This window comes from Hevea brasiliensis, chromosome 11, assembly GCF_030052815.1.
Source record: "Hevea brasiliensis isolate MT/VB/25A 57/8 chromosome 11, ASM3005281v1, whole genome shotgun sequence".
NCBI lineage: Eukaryota > Viridiplantae > Streptophyta > Magnoliopsida > Malpighiales > Euphorbiaceae > Hevea > Hevea brasiliensis.
The window spans coordinates 12,823,726-12,838,295 of NC_079503.1; the positions used below are offsets into that span (position 1 = coordinate 12,823,726).

The 14,570-nt window shown below is 29.3% G+C and overlaps 1 protein-coding gene across 4 annotated transcripts; it reads left to right on the forward strand.

Moving 5' to 3' along the window:
• The first annotated feature begins 357 nt into the window (after nucleotides 1-357).
• LOC110648198 (protein EMBRYONIC FLOWER 1) lies at nucleotides 358-7,480 on the forward strand. 4 transcript variants are annotated; one of them, XR_009141367.1, is made up of 8 exons: nucleotides 358-626; nucleotides 1,575-1,777; nucleotides 2,332-2,762; nucleotides 2,848-2,949; nucleotides 3,074-4,542; nucleotides 5,108-6,868; nucleotides 7,005-7,050; nucleotides 7,122-7,480. XR_009141367.1 is itself a non-coding variant. In XM_058129894.1 (7 exons), exons 2-6 carry the CDS (start codon nucleotides 1,617-1,619, stop codon nucleotides 6,845-6,847), a joined length of 3,903 nt encoding a protein of 1,300 aa, XP_057985877.1. In that variant the 5' UTR covers nucleotides 358-626; nucleotides 1,575-1,616; the 3' UTR covers nucleotides 6,848-6,868; nucleotides 7,005-7,480. The 4 variants fall into 4 exon arrangements, 2 of the variants coding, with proteins under 2 accessions (XP_057985877.1, XP_057985878.1); XR_009141368.1 differs by having other exon boundaries at nucleotides 7,008-7,050; XM_058129894.1 differs by having other exon boundaries at nucleotides 7,005-7,480.
• The last annotated feature ends 7,090 nt before the right edge of the window (nucleotides 7,481-14,570 follow it).

Consider the following 14,570-nt stretch of genomic DNA (forward strand, 5'->3'; position numbering starts at 1 on the left):
GCAACCTTTGTGGAAAAGGCATCTTTGGACTAGGATGACATGACAAGGACTAGTTTATGTTATCCTGCAACAGAGCGTGTAAAGTACGCGTCAGGGAGACAGTGACTTTCACTATTTGCATCTAGGGTTTTTCCTTTTAGCCTCACAAAGCGTAATGGATTGTGATAAGACCCGCACCTTCCGACCACGTGGAGTAGTTCCATTGGGTGGATTTCTATTCACGCAGGTTCTCTCTCTACCTTTCTCTCTTTCTCTCTCTAAAAATCTGTGAATAAAATAAAAAAAATTAAATAAATATTTATTATGACATGGCATGGGCATGTGTAATGGATGATTTTAATACACCAAAAACCTGCTTTCAAAGGCACAATATACAAACACTCTCTCTCCTTCTTCTCTCTCTCTCTCTCTCTCCCTACCTAAGGAATCGAAAACCTCTAAGCTTAGGGTTTCTCGAATACCGCACTCTAATTCTTCTCCGCTACCTTTGAATCTCTGCTCATAGCTTGTACCTTCTTCTTTGCCGCTAAATGCTCCATCTGTTAGTACCATTTGTTTGGCTAGCCGTGAAGAATCGAGCCCAAGTCTGTGGAAGATAGAGTCTGTTGATGGTTAGCTGAGATAAGGTGCGTATTATGCTTTAATTACTGTTTTTTGTATTTGTTCGTGTGTTTGGGGTGGGTTTTTTTGGGTGATTTTTATTGGTTTTAGCTGAGTTTCAGCTGGTTTGTTTGAGGTATTTAGGTCATTTCACTGTATTTAGTACGTCAACTTTGGTCATAATTGTGTATTTTGTCATCTGGGTATTATTTGAGGGATGAATCTGCGGATTTCTGCGGTATTTCATGTAGTATTTTGTTGGTCTTCTTGTGGTGGAAGATGTATGGACTGTTCACTGGTCATCAATTTTATATGCGACGAAACCCTAAGTTAAGTTTTTCATTTTGTGGATTGAGGCGCGCTATTATGATATGTAAGTTGCAGCTTTTAGTAGTCTTTTTTGAAAGTGGGTCTGTGTTTCTTATTGTTATTATCATGAGATTAACAACTGCTTGTCTTGTGCGGAACACTATAATTAGTTTTGTGTAACCCTAATCTTATGCTTTGTCTTACTGTTGTCATTTTCTGATTTAATCTGCAATTGAAATGAATGGGTTCAATTCCATGTTTGAATGTGTTCTTTGTAAAGCATCAATATATGGTAAGTGCATGCCTAGATTTGTTATCATGGGAACCTAGGGTTTCTAATTAAGTTTTTCCTTTTTAATATCATGTGCTTTTATTTTTTAAGAGGTTGTTATTTTATGTCTTAAATCACTCTAAATGGTGATCTTTTGGTTTCTTACCTATTCAGAATGAGATTCACAGATGGAATGATTAGTTTTCACCATAATTATCTTTACAATAAATTAACCCTAACATGATGGTTTGGGATTTTTTTTCTTAAGATCATTTGATGTACTAGAATTTGCATAGCTTGCGTTTCATCCGTATTTTATTTTTTAAACTGAACTGTTTATAGTATTTAGCATATGATTATAGTGTCACTTAAGATTTTGGTCGTGTGCTCATAGGTAATTCAGTTTTTGAACACTTGAGGATTAGTTAACTCTAACATGGAGAAGAATGTTGTGGTGGAGGAGAATAATCAAAGTAACAGTTCTAACCTTCTTTCCAAGTCTGTGGAGTCATCCATTAAGATTGACTCAATATCTATAGATCTCATCAATGCCAATCAGAAGACAGATGCAGAAAACTGTCAACATTTTTCAATACGGTAAGCCTTGATTGGAATTTTTTTAAATAGTTTTGTAGGCTTTAAATTAATAGTATTATGCTGTATGGCTTAGTTACTCATGTATCACATGAGTAGGGATGGTGCATTTGGTCTTTCTTCATAGAATTTGTCTGGCAATCATTGACAGTCTATCGTTAATTAATGACTGAGTTTTTAGCACCTTGTTTATAAGGAATTTTTATATATATTGTTACTCCTTTAGGGTTCTTAATAACATCATTTTATGTTCATATACACAATCTCAGGTTTCCATATGTATATTTTTGTTTTACCATTGAATATACTGTCAATGACAACTGAAAAGGAGAATTTGTTTGTGGCCTAGTCATCTAGTGATAATTGAGCTGCTTACTGTTTGTTGAAGTGAAATTATAAATACAATTAGATATTGTGGAATGTAAAAAATGAGATTTGGTATGTTGAGATTTTTTTACTGGCTACTGAGAGTACCTTGTTAGGCATTATCATGTTACTGCTATAAATGATTATGGATTTTCTACCAAACTATGCCTTACACATTGCCTTTATTGCAGTGGATATGTATCTGAATTTCGCAAAAAAGACTGGAAGATGTGTTGGCCATTTGCTCCAGACAGTGACTGTAACAAGCATGATGAACAAGCACGTGGGCTTCCTTCCTTACATGTTCCAAAGTTTAGATATTGGCGTTGCCATAACTGCCTGTCAGATATTGGTGCCAAAGGCATTGGAAATGATTATGGGACCATCCTTACGTCTTGTACTGGTGCATTAAAATCAAATAGCATTTGTTCCCATGCATCGATCCTTGAAAATGTTGCAATGCTACTATCTGATTTTCAGCAATCTCCACAGCTACACATTCTTGAGGAGAAAAAGGTTGATGCTAATGTTTCAGCTAATCTGAATAACGCCACTGAATATCATCCTGTGCCATGCATTGATAAAAAAGAAAAGAAAACTGAAGTTGCAAGTCCCACCGTAGGTATATATATACTCCAATCTGACCTCTGGTGCAGCATCATGTTCACCTTATTAAATTATTTGGTTCATTTTTGTCTTCTCTCCAGGGCACAATATGGAGTCCGCTGGTAATTTGAATGAGGAAATGCATAGATTGACTACAGAAATTCCAAGCCTGACGCAGAAAACATATCATACAGAAGACATAGGTAATTTCGCTAATGATAACATAAACATGCCTATTGGAATCTGCTGCTAATTAAAACAATGTTTGTGCTAGCTTTGATACTTCTACACTCATTCCAGTAATAATGCTCCTGATATCTGCTGCAGTAAATCTAAAATCAAAGTGTAATGGATCTATAGACCTATTCAAGCCAGCCTGTGGACATCATGAAGTTGCTGACGCTGAATTGACTGGAAGTCTCAATTGCATGGTTAAAAGTTCTTCTAAGATTCATGAAACTGGGAAAATAATTTCTCTGGATGATCAACACAATGGGTTAACAGCTTGTGGAAAATCAGAAGAAGCAGGTAATATTGACAAGGCATGTAGTGCAGACAAAGGTCAAGCAAGTGGGCATCCTTCCCTGAAATTGGATGAGTGTGATTATGCTTCATCTGAGAGTGCTGAGATCATGGTTGGGAATAATCTTCAGGATCTTCATCATGATAATTCAAGTGGGTTGCATCGGAGAAAAACTAGAAAAGTGCGTCTGCTAACTGAATTGTTATGTGAAAATGGTGATGGAGACACAGATAATGTTAGGACTGATGATTCTTTATCCACTGTCATTCCTGATGCATTGACAGTAGGTGATAAGCTCCGTGCTCCCCTAAGTCAGGTGGCTATCTCAGGAAATGTCAGAAGGGGTTTGGGTCAACATAGGAAAAGGAAGTTGGATCAGGATGAAGACTGGAGACCCCTGGAAACGAGCTCTCCCATTAAAGCATGTAAAGAAGCTAGGATCTTAAAGAGAGATCTGGAATCCACTGATGCAATTGAAAAGGCATTTGCTAGAATGCACTTACAAACTAGTATGAAGAATGGTTGCACCAAACGTAGAATTGATGGAAGTCCTAGTATAGGTAAGAAGAAAAGCAAAAAATCCCTGATTTCAAATGAAAGCTCATCTTTAGCAATTATACAAGAAAAGGTGCCTAATGGAATTGGGAACAAAACTGGAGACATATCAAATGGTAATGCCGCTGATGGAGTTTTGCTCAAATCCATGCATAATGAAGTTACAGACAGAGAGGCAGATTTTTTCCCTTTGTCCACTCAAAGAAATGATAGGAAATCAAGTTTTAAGAAGAAAAGTAAGATGCCTCAAGTTGATGATCCACAGGCTTCCTTAATTCCTTGGAATCATGGCATGCTCAAAGAAGATCTCATAAGTAGAAAAGATGCTGAGTTCTTGCAGACTGAGCCTTTAAGGCTTCCATATCATTCAGCACAGGTTACAGCCAGTGAAAAAGGACTAAATCTTTCTCTTAACAGCTACATGACCAAGCAAAAGTATGACATGCGGCACAATCTACAGGTTGAAGACAGGCGAATGTCTTTGATTACTCAGCAAGAGGGCACTGCAGAAGATCAAGTAAACAGGAATGCTGCAGAAACCACATACGTTGGCAATTTCAGTTTTGCTTCTAAGCCAATATTGGATATACCTTGTGGCAAGGGAGAATATATCGGCATGAGTAGCAAGAGAACTACCGGTAGAATGCCCTTCCATAACGAGAAGCAGAACTACACATCTCAGTTTGATATCGGCAATTGTTCTCACCTGCAGCAAAAGGTTATAGTTTTCACATTCTTGCTAGAATACCATGGTTTTATATGTTTTCATGATTTATATATGGAGAGGGACAAGCATTTTCTCCCCGATTTTCATCATTGTTTATGTTTTGCTGGTTTCGTCACTTATTATTATTATTATTATTATTAATAAAATTTGAATATATGATTCATTAGTGCACTATAGGAAAGTAACTTGAACTTTGATAATTGATTAATGTGAAATTGAAAATTTCTGATTTTTCAGATAATTCATTGAATGATGATGACAGCTCTCTTTCCATTTTGATCATGGAGTGAATGTTATGGCATAATCTTCTTAGTGGTTTCATAATATGGCTTATGTATGCTGCATTGTTGACTCACGCAATGCACTGAAGTGAATTGTGTGTGTTGCGCCAAGAATGTAGCTTATTCATTGGTCATATTTGTAGCACATATTTGGATATTTATAAAGCAACGTGTGCGAATTGTGTGTGTTCCTTTTAAATCATGCAGAATTAAAATGATTTAAGTGTATCAATGCTTGCCTTGATTGGAACAACATCTTTATTTCTTTTTTCCAGAATTTTTATGGTACAACCGGCAACATGAAAACAATTGGAATTCAGGAATGTTCAGTACTTGCAAGGAAAGACGGTGACCAGAGAGCTAATAAGGTGTCTGAACAGGGAGCTTTAGATGACATTCCCATGGAAATTGTTGAACTCATGGCAAAGCATCAATATGAGAGGTGTCAACCTGATGGTGAACATGATAGATGCCAATTAGAAATGACTAATAATACTAAGATTGGTCAGGCAATGGATTTTAGTAAAGCATATGGGAGTGGAGAGATGAGCTTATTTCAGCAGGAAACTTCTCAAAAACGAAATCTTCCTGTTAAAAATGGAATAACCAAGAGGGGTGAAAATCTGGGACCTGCCAAACAGAAGTCAGTTGAATACTTTTCCCGGGCTGATCTAAACCAATTCAATATGAGCAAGCTGCAACAAACTCCTGCTCCTCCAGGGTTTAAGGCATTTTTTCAGTGTCAAGAAAAGCCATCAAGTGGATTCCACCATTCTGCTTCCAGTTCTGGCAGGCAAAATAGTGCTCAAAATTGCAAGTGGGTTGGGGATGTGGTGGGGAAGAGGTCCTTTCATAACTGTTTGCAGACCTCAGGAACATGTAATGCATGCCAGGGCATTCCCCAGCAGAGTAAAGAAACAAATCATCTTTGGTCCACCATGATGCCAAATCACATGCCTTTTGTGTACAACATTCCTCAAAAGTGTGCTGCGCTATCTCCCAATTTAGATGTCCTCTCGAATTCTCCTTGCAGTATGCCTAAGGAAAATAGAAGCGGTGATCATGGTCTGAAGCTTCTAAATCAGAATGCTGCCAGCTTTGGAAGGCCAAATAGAAATGGTTCTGAGACTCTCAGGACATGTTCAGAGTACCCATTTCCTTGCAAACATAATGGGATTGAGCTTAATCAAAAGCCTATGGGATCTTTAGATCTGTATTCTAATGAAACCATACCAGCAATGCATTTGCTTAGCCTCATGGATGCAGGACTTCGGTCTCGTGCACCAATAAATCTGGATGTAACCCCGAAGTTCCTGAAAAGGCCTTCCATAACTCATGATCAAGAGCCTATTGAGTTTTCTAGGCTGGATTCTGGAGCCTATCAAGCCACCAATACCATGAAGCACACATCATATGATTATCAGGGTAAAAATAAACTTGCAGAGGATTCCCATGGACGAATTTCTGCCATTCCAGCAGTTGTTGGTCCATCTGCTTCTTCATTTAAACATGATAAATGTTTCAAGGCCACTGATTTTTTCAGTCAGGTTTCTCAAGAAAAAGTAAAGGGAGAAGGCTTTGATTCACGCACACAGAATAAAGGCTGTAGATCACAGAAGTCTATAGGTCCAGGTGGAAATTTCGGCACCAATTGTGGATCCATTCCAGTTCATAGCATGCAGACAATGTTTTTTGGTGCATCAGATTCTATGTTTCCTTTACAGTTTCAGGGACTGGAAAATTTAACTAAAAACAAGTTGGAGGTCCCTAGTGGCACTCGGCCTGTTCATCCCCACAAAAGCAGTTCTGAGACTGGAATCTGCAGTGTGAATAGAAATCCTGCTGATTTTAGTGTGCCAGAAGCTGGAAATTTATACATGATTGCAGGTGAAGATCTAAAATTTGGAAAGCTGGTTCCTTTTGCAAATGGGTATGGCTCGAATAAATTGATTGGGCAGAAGCGACCAAAGAAGCATTCTGCTGTGAAAGACCATCGGCGACATCTAACTTCATGAACCTCACCGGTTTCAATGCTGGTAGCTCTTTCTAAAACCTCTATAATCTTGCTGGCTGACTATTTAATTGGCTGTTGATTATATGGCTTATCTTTCTAATGATCATGCTTGGGCATGTTCTTGAATTTTGCTCTTACTTCAATTTCTGTTTTCTCAGCAGGTAAAGACTCGGTTTACCGGCTTCTTCAAAATGAAATCAGATGGTAAATGCCAAAGTAATATTTTGCATACAGGTCGATTTTTAATTCTGTAACCATGATTCCATTTACTTCAGGTCTTGCTGAGTTATGGAGGCCATACTGGGCATAAGGTTGGGCTTGTATATATCTACATGTGCCTTGACCTCCACAAGCAACTTTATATGTATGTATTTTTTGTATGTTTCTTGTATTTTAGTGTGCTTATTATACATGGTTTTGTGGATTATTTTAAAAGGTTCTATAAAAGCCTAATGCTGCCCTTAGCTCTCAAAAGAACGCTTCTTTGTACTACAATGAGGGCATTTGCTCCAATCTTGAGCGGGAATTTAGGGTGGAAACAAGCAGCAGTACATTAGATACTATGATGTACTTGAATACCTGTGGCCAGAGATTGGTAACAGGTTCATCAATAAATTAGCAGTCAAAGGGTTCACTTGTTTTTTTCATTTTTTTTTTATCTTTGTTTATGAAGGGATGATGCAACAGTAAAATTTTGGGTTTGGAAAATAACCCATTTAGATATCATTTCATAAAGACAAGCATGTCATATATACCGTTGATATAATGAACATGTATTTGATATGTGTTGAAGAAACTATGCATTGAGCACCTCTTAAAGATTTGCTGCTTGATGTGGGTATGTTTTTTGTTCCAATAACACATCAGCATCTGGATATGTTAGTTAGAGAATGCCAAGTTCTATGTTTAGTTGTGATGTGTATTATCCATGGAAAAACTCAGTTCCCACTTGTGTATCCAATGCTTTCTGCTCATTAATCCATGTTTGGGTAGTTTTTCATAATAATTTTCATTCTGTCATTTTAATCTGCTGGATCCAGATTGTGAAAACAGTTTGAATTCTCACGAGCAAGGCCGTTGCTTAATATTGGTACAAATTACCAGTTTTTCTTTTCATTGAAAAGCATTATTTTTTTTTTTTTTTGTGGGATTTCCTGACCATTTATTCTTATCAAAATGATCAAAATGCACTATTTTTATTTTTGAAAGTAAAAATAATTAAAAAAAAAGTGAGGGAAGATTATTTAGCACAATTTTTTAACTGTTATATTTTTTTGAAATTAGTATAAATATTTATGTGCATAGCATGTATTATAAAATTAAAAGAAGGGGAGGGACGGTTTCAACTTAAAATTTTCTAAATATTTTTGTATAGAATGGGATTAATTAAGAATCAATGAATTTTTTTTTTTAAAAAAAAAGGTAAATAAAATTTGGTTCATAAAATAAAAAAACCCATCTCATGCATTAATTCACCATTGGAGTGTGAAATAGTTAACGTCTTTTACTTAAAAAAAAATTGCATCATTTTGGTTTGTTGTAATTTTAATTTACTGGTGAACTTTCGACATATTTATAATATTCATATATTGACGTAGAATAGTAATTAGCAATATTTATTATGTTATTAATTGATTTATATTTACAAATTATGTAATTACAAATCCCATAAGAGTTTAAAATGTTAATGAAATCAAATATTAAGAATTAATTAATTTAAATTTAAAAACACAGAAACGTAGTCATCAAATTCGAATAACTAATAAATAATTTACCATATTAAATGTCAAATCACGATTTTTGCATAAAAAGTTGCGTTTTATCCAAGTGGTTAAAGAACAAATATATTAAACATTTTGCATAAAGGTATTGCATATTAAATATCAAACAACAACTCATGCAATAATAATATTCCAACTAAAAACCTTTTATTATTGCTTAGTTTTTTTTAATGTTAATTACAAATTATTATATTCATTATATAAATTCATAATTTATTTTTTTATATATAATATAATATTATCATAAATTATATTTAATTATTTAAATTACAATATTAATTTAAATATTATTTTAATTAATTATATAAATAAAAATATTTATTAATTTAAAAATTATTATTTTTATTGAATCATATTTTTATGGAAATCATATGTTATATTGTTAATGTATAATATCAACTTAATTAATTATAAATTTAAATATAACACAATAAGAAATATAATAATAAATTTTAAATTTTAAATGAATGAAGACGTTTAAAAATTAAAATAAATTAATAATAAATATAAATTAATTTATTGAATTAAATTAATTTAAATTCTATTATTTTACCTTTTTTTAAAAAAATTTTAATTTTTATATATTTTATTTATTTCATAATGCAAAATAATATTAATTAATGAAACAGGTAGGTAAATAAGAAAATTATTTATAAAATTAAAAAATAATAACTTTTAAAATGTGATGCATTATCATTATAATTTTTTTATTTTCATTATATTAATATTTTAAAATATAACAACATTATATTTTTTAATATAAATAAATTTAAAATATATATATTTAATAAACATTTTTATTTTATTTAAATTATAAATTATATTATAAATATTATAAATACATTATAAATAAAAATAGATATATAAATTTAATCATGTATTTTTAATTATTTCATAATAATTATATAATAATATTTTCAAGCAGTTAAATTATTTTTTTCTTTTTTTTCCGTATCTTTCTCTATTTTTATTATTTTAAAACTACAAAACATAATAACTTCAAATTAATATTGAAAGGAGTATAACTTTTCATATAAATATATACAAAAATATAATTAAACTTTCTTGTAACCACATGGTTAAAATAAACAATTTATCTAAGATTGATTAATAAATTAAAAATAAAAAATATGTTCTTGCGCATAAATATATTAACAAAATAATTAATCTACATTTAAACTAAGTAGATACAAGATAATTAAAATATCATATAATCACATCTAAAATATACTTTTTTATGTAAAAATATATTAATAATCTCAAATATTATTAGATGCATCAATATTAAACATTAAAAAAATAAGAAAATTAATCTATTTTAGCCTATATAAATATCATTGAATTTCTCAATATATTGATTTCATTTAGGGATGATAGGGTATCCAATTCGACCGAACTCTAACAAAATATGTTTTAGTGGTATATATAATCAGATTTTTGATAGGTTTATTTTCAGAATTAATACCTATATCAGGTTTGGGTTGAATTCAGATTTTACATATTAGTTATCCATCACTCAAAGTTATTTATATAAATAAATAATTAAATTTAAAAAATATATTTTTATAATAACATTTATAAATTTTTATATATTATATTTTAAATAAATAGAATTTGAGTATTTTATAGAATTATTAAATTTTAAAATATAAATTATTAATAAAAATGATATAAATTATTAATTAAAAATATATAAAATTAAAAGATTTAGGTATTTTTTGGATAATATTATCAGGTTTGAAACAAATTTAATATTGAGAATATTAATCAGGTTTAGATTCGGATTTAGATAAGATGCTTTTCGTGAGTACTCTATTTGCATCACTAATTTCATTTGATATTGGCAATAATAGTAAAATTTTAATGATCACATTTACATACATTTATCTTATAAGAATGATACATGTGACATATAAAAACTCAAAACATTTAAAAATTTATAAATAAATTTTGCCCATTATAAAAAAAAATATAGTAAAAAAAACACATTATTTGTCAAAGTTAATTAGGCTTGCATCTATCAAAAAAATAGAGTGTTTAAATATAAAATTTATCTATTATATTTAAAAAAAAAAGCTATAAATTTATAATAAATAAATATTTGACATTAGTAGGATTAGAATTTCATATATAATAATATAAATATAAATTTTGTTCAATTAAATATTTATTTTTTAATGTAATTTTACAATCTAATATTATAAATTTGTAAATATTTAAAATGATTAAAATGATAAATTAGTAGAAGTGAAATTTGGTAATTTTATTATAATAAATTAAATACTATTTAATGAAATAATAATACTTATAAAAATAAAAATATATAATTATAATAGGATTTTCTATGTAAATTGAATTTTTATTAAAATAATATTAAAATTTTTATTTTTATTAACTATATATATTAATGTTAAAACTTAAAATTATTTACAAAGATAGATAAGTCGTTAAAAATTATGAGTAACAAATTTGTATATGATAGTAAGTGCAAATAAGATGTCACTAAAACTCAGCAATAAATTTATATATAATAGTTTTTTCGCCATTAAAAGTATTAACAATAAATACATTATCATTAAACCTGTGACATTAATATATTTTTATTAATATTTTTATAAATAATATAAATTATAAATAATATTTTTAGTAAAATCAATATTTCTCTTCATTCATTATATATATTACAGACACTTTAAATTAAATAATTTATTGTTAAAACTCTTAATACATAATAACACTACTGTACAATGGCCGGCTTGTGTATTGATGGAATCATCAATGATACACAAAGAATATTTGTATATATATATATATATAGAGAGAGAGAGAGAGAGAGAGAGAGAGAGTGAAGCTCATTAATTATATGCAGATTAATTACAACACGGAGGAGATTTTAAGAAAGCTCAGAGACCTTTATCAAGCATTATGATCAGTAGTTTCTTTGAAGATGGTAGATCTATAAAAGAAAATGCTCCTAACTCAAAATTTTTACATGATTTGTACATTTCCTCTTCTATCCTTGTCATTAATACAACACCAACCGAAGCTCCTTCATCAACCCAAACAAACCACACACGTTCTTATCTCTCAACAGGCATGAATATAGGGCCTAACCAATAACATTACGCACGCGCCACCTAGCTCCAAATAATCTGCACTTTTGCTGGCCAGCCATAGGCAAGGCAGTAGCCAAGAAAACCGCACGTAACAGACGCGCCACCAAACACAACCACCCACAGGAAAATAATGGTAATAATGTTAATGATGACTGGTGAGTAGAGTACAGTTTCGTTCCATGAGCTAGCTAGCCTAGGGTCCACTGGTGGTTCTTGATCTGCATGTACCCAATAATACAATTTGAAAAATAAAAAATTAGTATTCCCCCAAATCCAGGATTAATAATTAAAATAGTATAATTTTAAAAATTATTTACAAATTTAATATAAATTTAAAATTAATTATAAAATAATATTTATTTAAAGAAACGATATTTGAAAATATATTTTTAAGTAATATTACATTGTATTAAAATAATTAAAAAAATATCATTTTAAATAGTATTTTTTAAAATAGTTTCATATCATATTAGATAATGTAAAAATTATTCAATAAAATGTAATTTGAAATGGACTTTTTAAAGCGCTATCATCTTAATTTCTTTTCTCTTTAATATGGTATGACATTGCTTCATATGACATTGCTTCAGAGAATGTTATTTCAAATGGTATTTTATTGAGTAATTTTTGTATTATTTAACGTGATGTGATACTATTTCATAAAATATCATTTTAAATGATACTTTTTAACATTTTGATGTAACGTGACATCACTTATAAATATTTTATTAATTAGCATTTTAATCATTCTTAATATATTTATCTCTTCCTTACTAACTTTCAACATTTTAAGGGTATTTAATTAATTATTTTTTTTATAAAAAGTAATATTATTTAATCATTTCCTATTTTTTTATGAAAAACCTTAAAAAATATCTAAAATAGGATGGAGGGAATATATAATTTCACATTTTTATTTCATGAAACCTAAAATTTAATTTGTAACACTTTAATATCCCTTATTTAGATAAATAGGAAATAAGAGAGAAAAAAAATATATCTTTCATTTTTTTTTTATTTAGAAGGAAAAATGAAGAAAAGAAATTAAGAAAAAAAAATAAAATTTTAAGCTCTTTTCTATTTCTCTTCAAATTAAAAAAAATTGAGATTAAATATATTTCTAAATTTTATAGTTAGTTTTTTTTTAATTTTAAAAATAAAATTATAAATTTATTATTATAAAATAAATTTCCTTCATATATATATATATATATCTATTATTAATAAATTAATTATTTTTTATATTTAAATAATTAAAGATTCTAGTTTTAACAGAAAAATACATTATTAAAATTATGTTTAAAATTTATATATCTCACTTGTAATTTATTTTTTATTTAAAATTTATATTATATAATAATAAATTGAAATTAAAAAAAAATTTATGTTAAGAACTCACTCCATCCACCCTTTAATGGAGAAGACCTCGATCCTCTGCAAAAGGAGGATGAGAGAGCGATCCTCTCCCTCAGTCTATCACTTTGCCATCCTTACTTTTTTTACTTTTATTTTCCTTCTTTTTCACTTCAAATTGATAAGAAATATTTAAAAAAAATTAAATAAAAATTAATAAATCTAATTTCCATTACTTCCTCCTCCTTTCCTTTCTCTAATTGCAAAGCTACACTTCCTATCTTTACTCCAATTCCTTCCTCGTTTTGATTGAATCTCCTTCAACCTATCGGCCCACTTACAAAATTTCTCTCTTTTTTTTCTACATTGTGATTCGGCTTTCCCTTAATTTGTCTAATTCTCTCTCCCATGAGTATCCCATCTTTGTTTCTCTTAGAATTTTTTTTTTTATATTTTTTTCTCAATAATAATAATAATAATAATAATAATAATAATAATAATTATTATTATTATTATTATTATTATTATTATTATTATTATTATTAAAAATTGTATATTTAATTTAAGGTTGCATTTATAGATGCTTTCAAAATGCTTGTTCTTTTGTTATTTTCATTAGACTCTAACCATATACAAGCATTAATTAAGATTGTGCACGGTTTAATTTGAAAATTATTAATTTTTGAAAATATATGTAATTATAATTGTTAAAAAAATTAATAACAACAAAAAACTAAATCAAATTAAAATTTCAATTCTCACCTCATGAGAATCAAAGTCGATATTAGATTTTGCTTGATTTAATTTTCAATTCTCAGCACCTCATGAAAATTGAATTATTAATCTCTGATTATAAATGTAATTATTGTTATTAAAAAAATTAATAACAATAAGAACTAAATCAAACTAAAATTTCAGTTCTCAACTTGTGAGAATTAAAATTGATATTAGATTCTACTAACATGAAAAGCCTCAACATTAAGCAACATCAAACAATAACAACTCAATTAAATTCTAGCAGTCTTTTATTTTTATTTTATCAGTTATTTATTTTTTTAAAACTTTTGTATTTAATTTCAAACCTTGTACTCTCTTTTTAATTAATTTAACATCCTTTCAATTTCCAATTTACTTACCCTTTTAATTTTGTAGTGAAATTGGTGAAAATGCTTTCAGTATAATTTATTCTCATAATTATTTGATTCATAAGTCAGAGCATAATTTCAGATGATATATTCAATATCTGGCATAGTACACATATTTCCTAAACTATTAGCTAGCTAAATTGTTTTCATTCTCACTCATAATAATCAAAGTTGATATTAGATTTTGCTTGATTTAATTTTCAATTCTCATCATCTCACAAGATAAATTTTTTTTTAATACTTGTAGAGCCCATATGAGCAGGGAGCAATTTTTTATTTAAATTAAAAAATTAAACTGAATTGATTTTTTTAAAATTTTTCTATTTGAT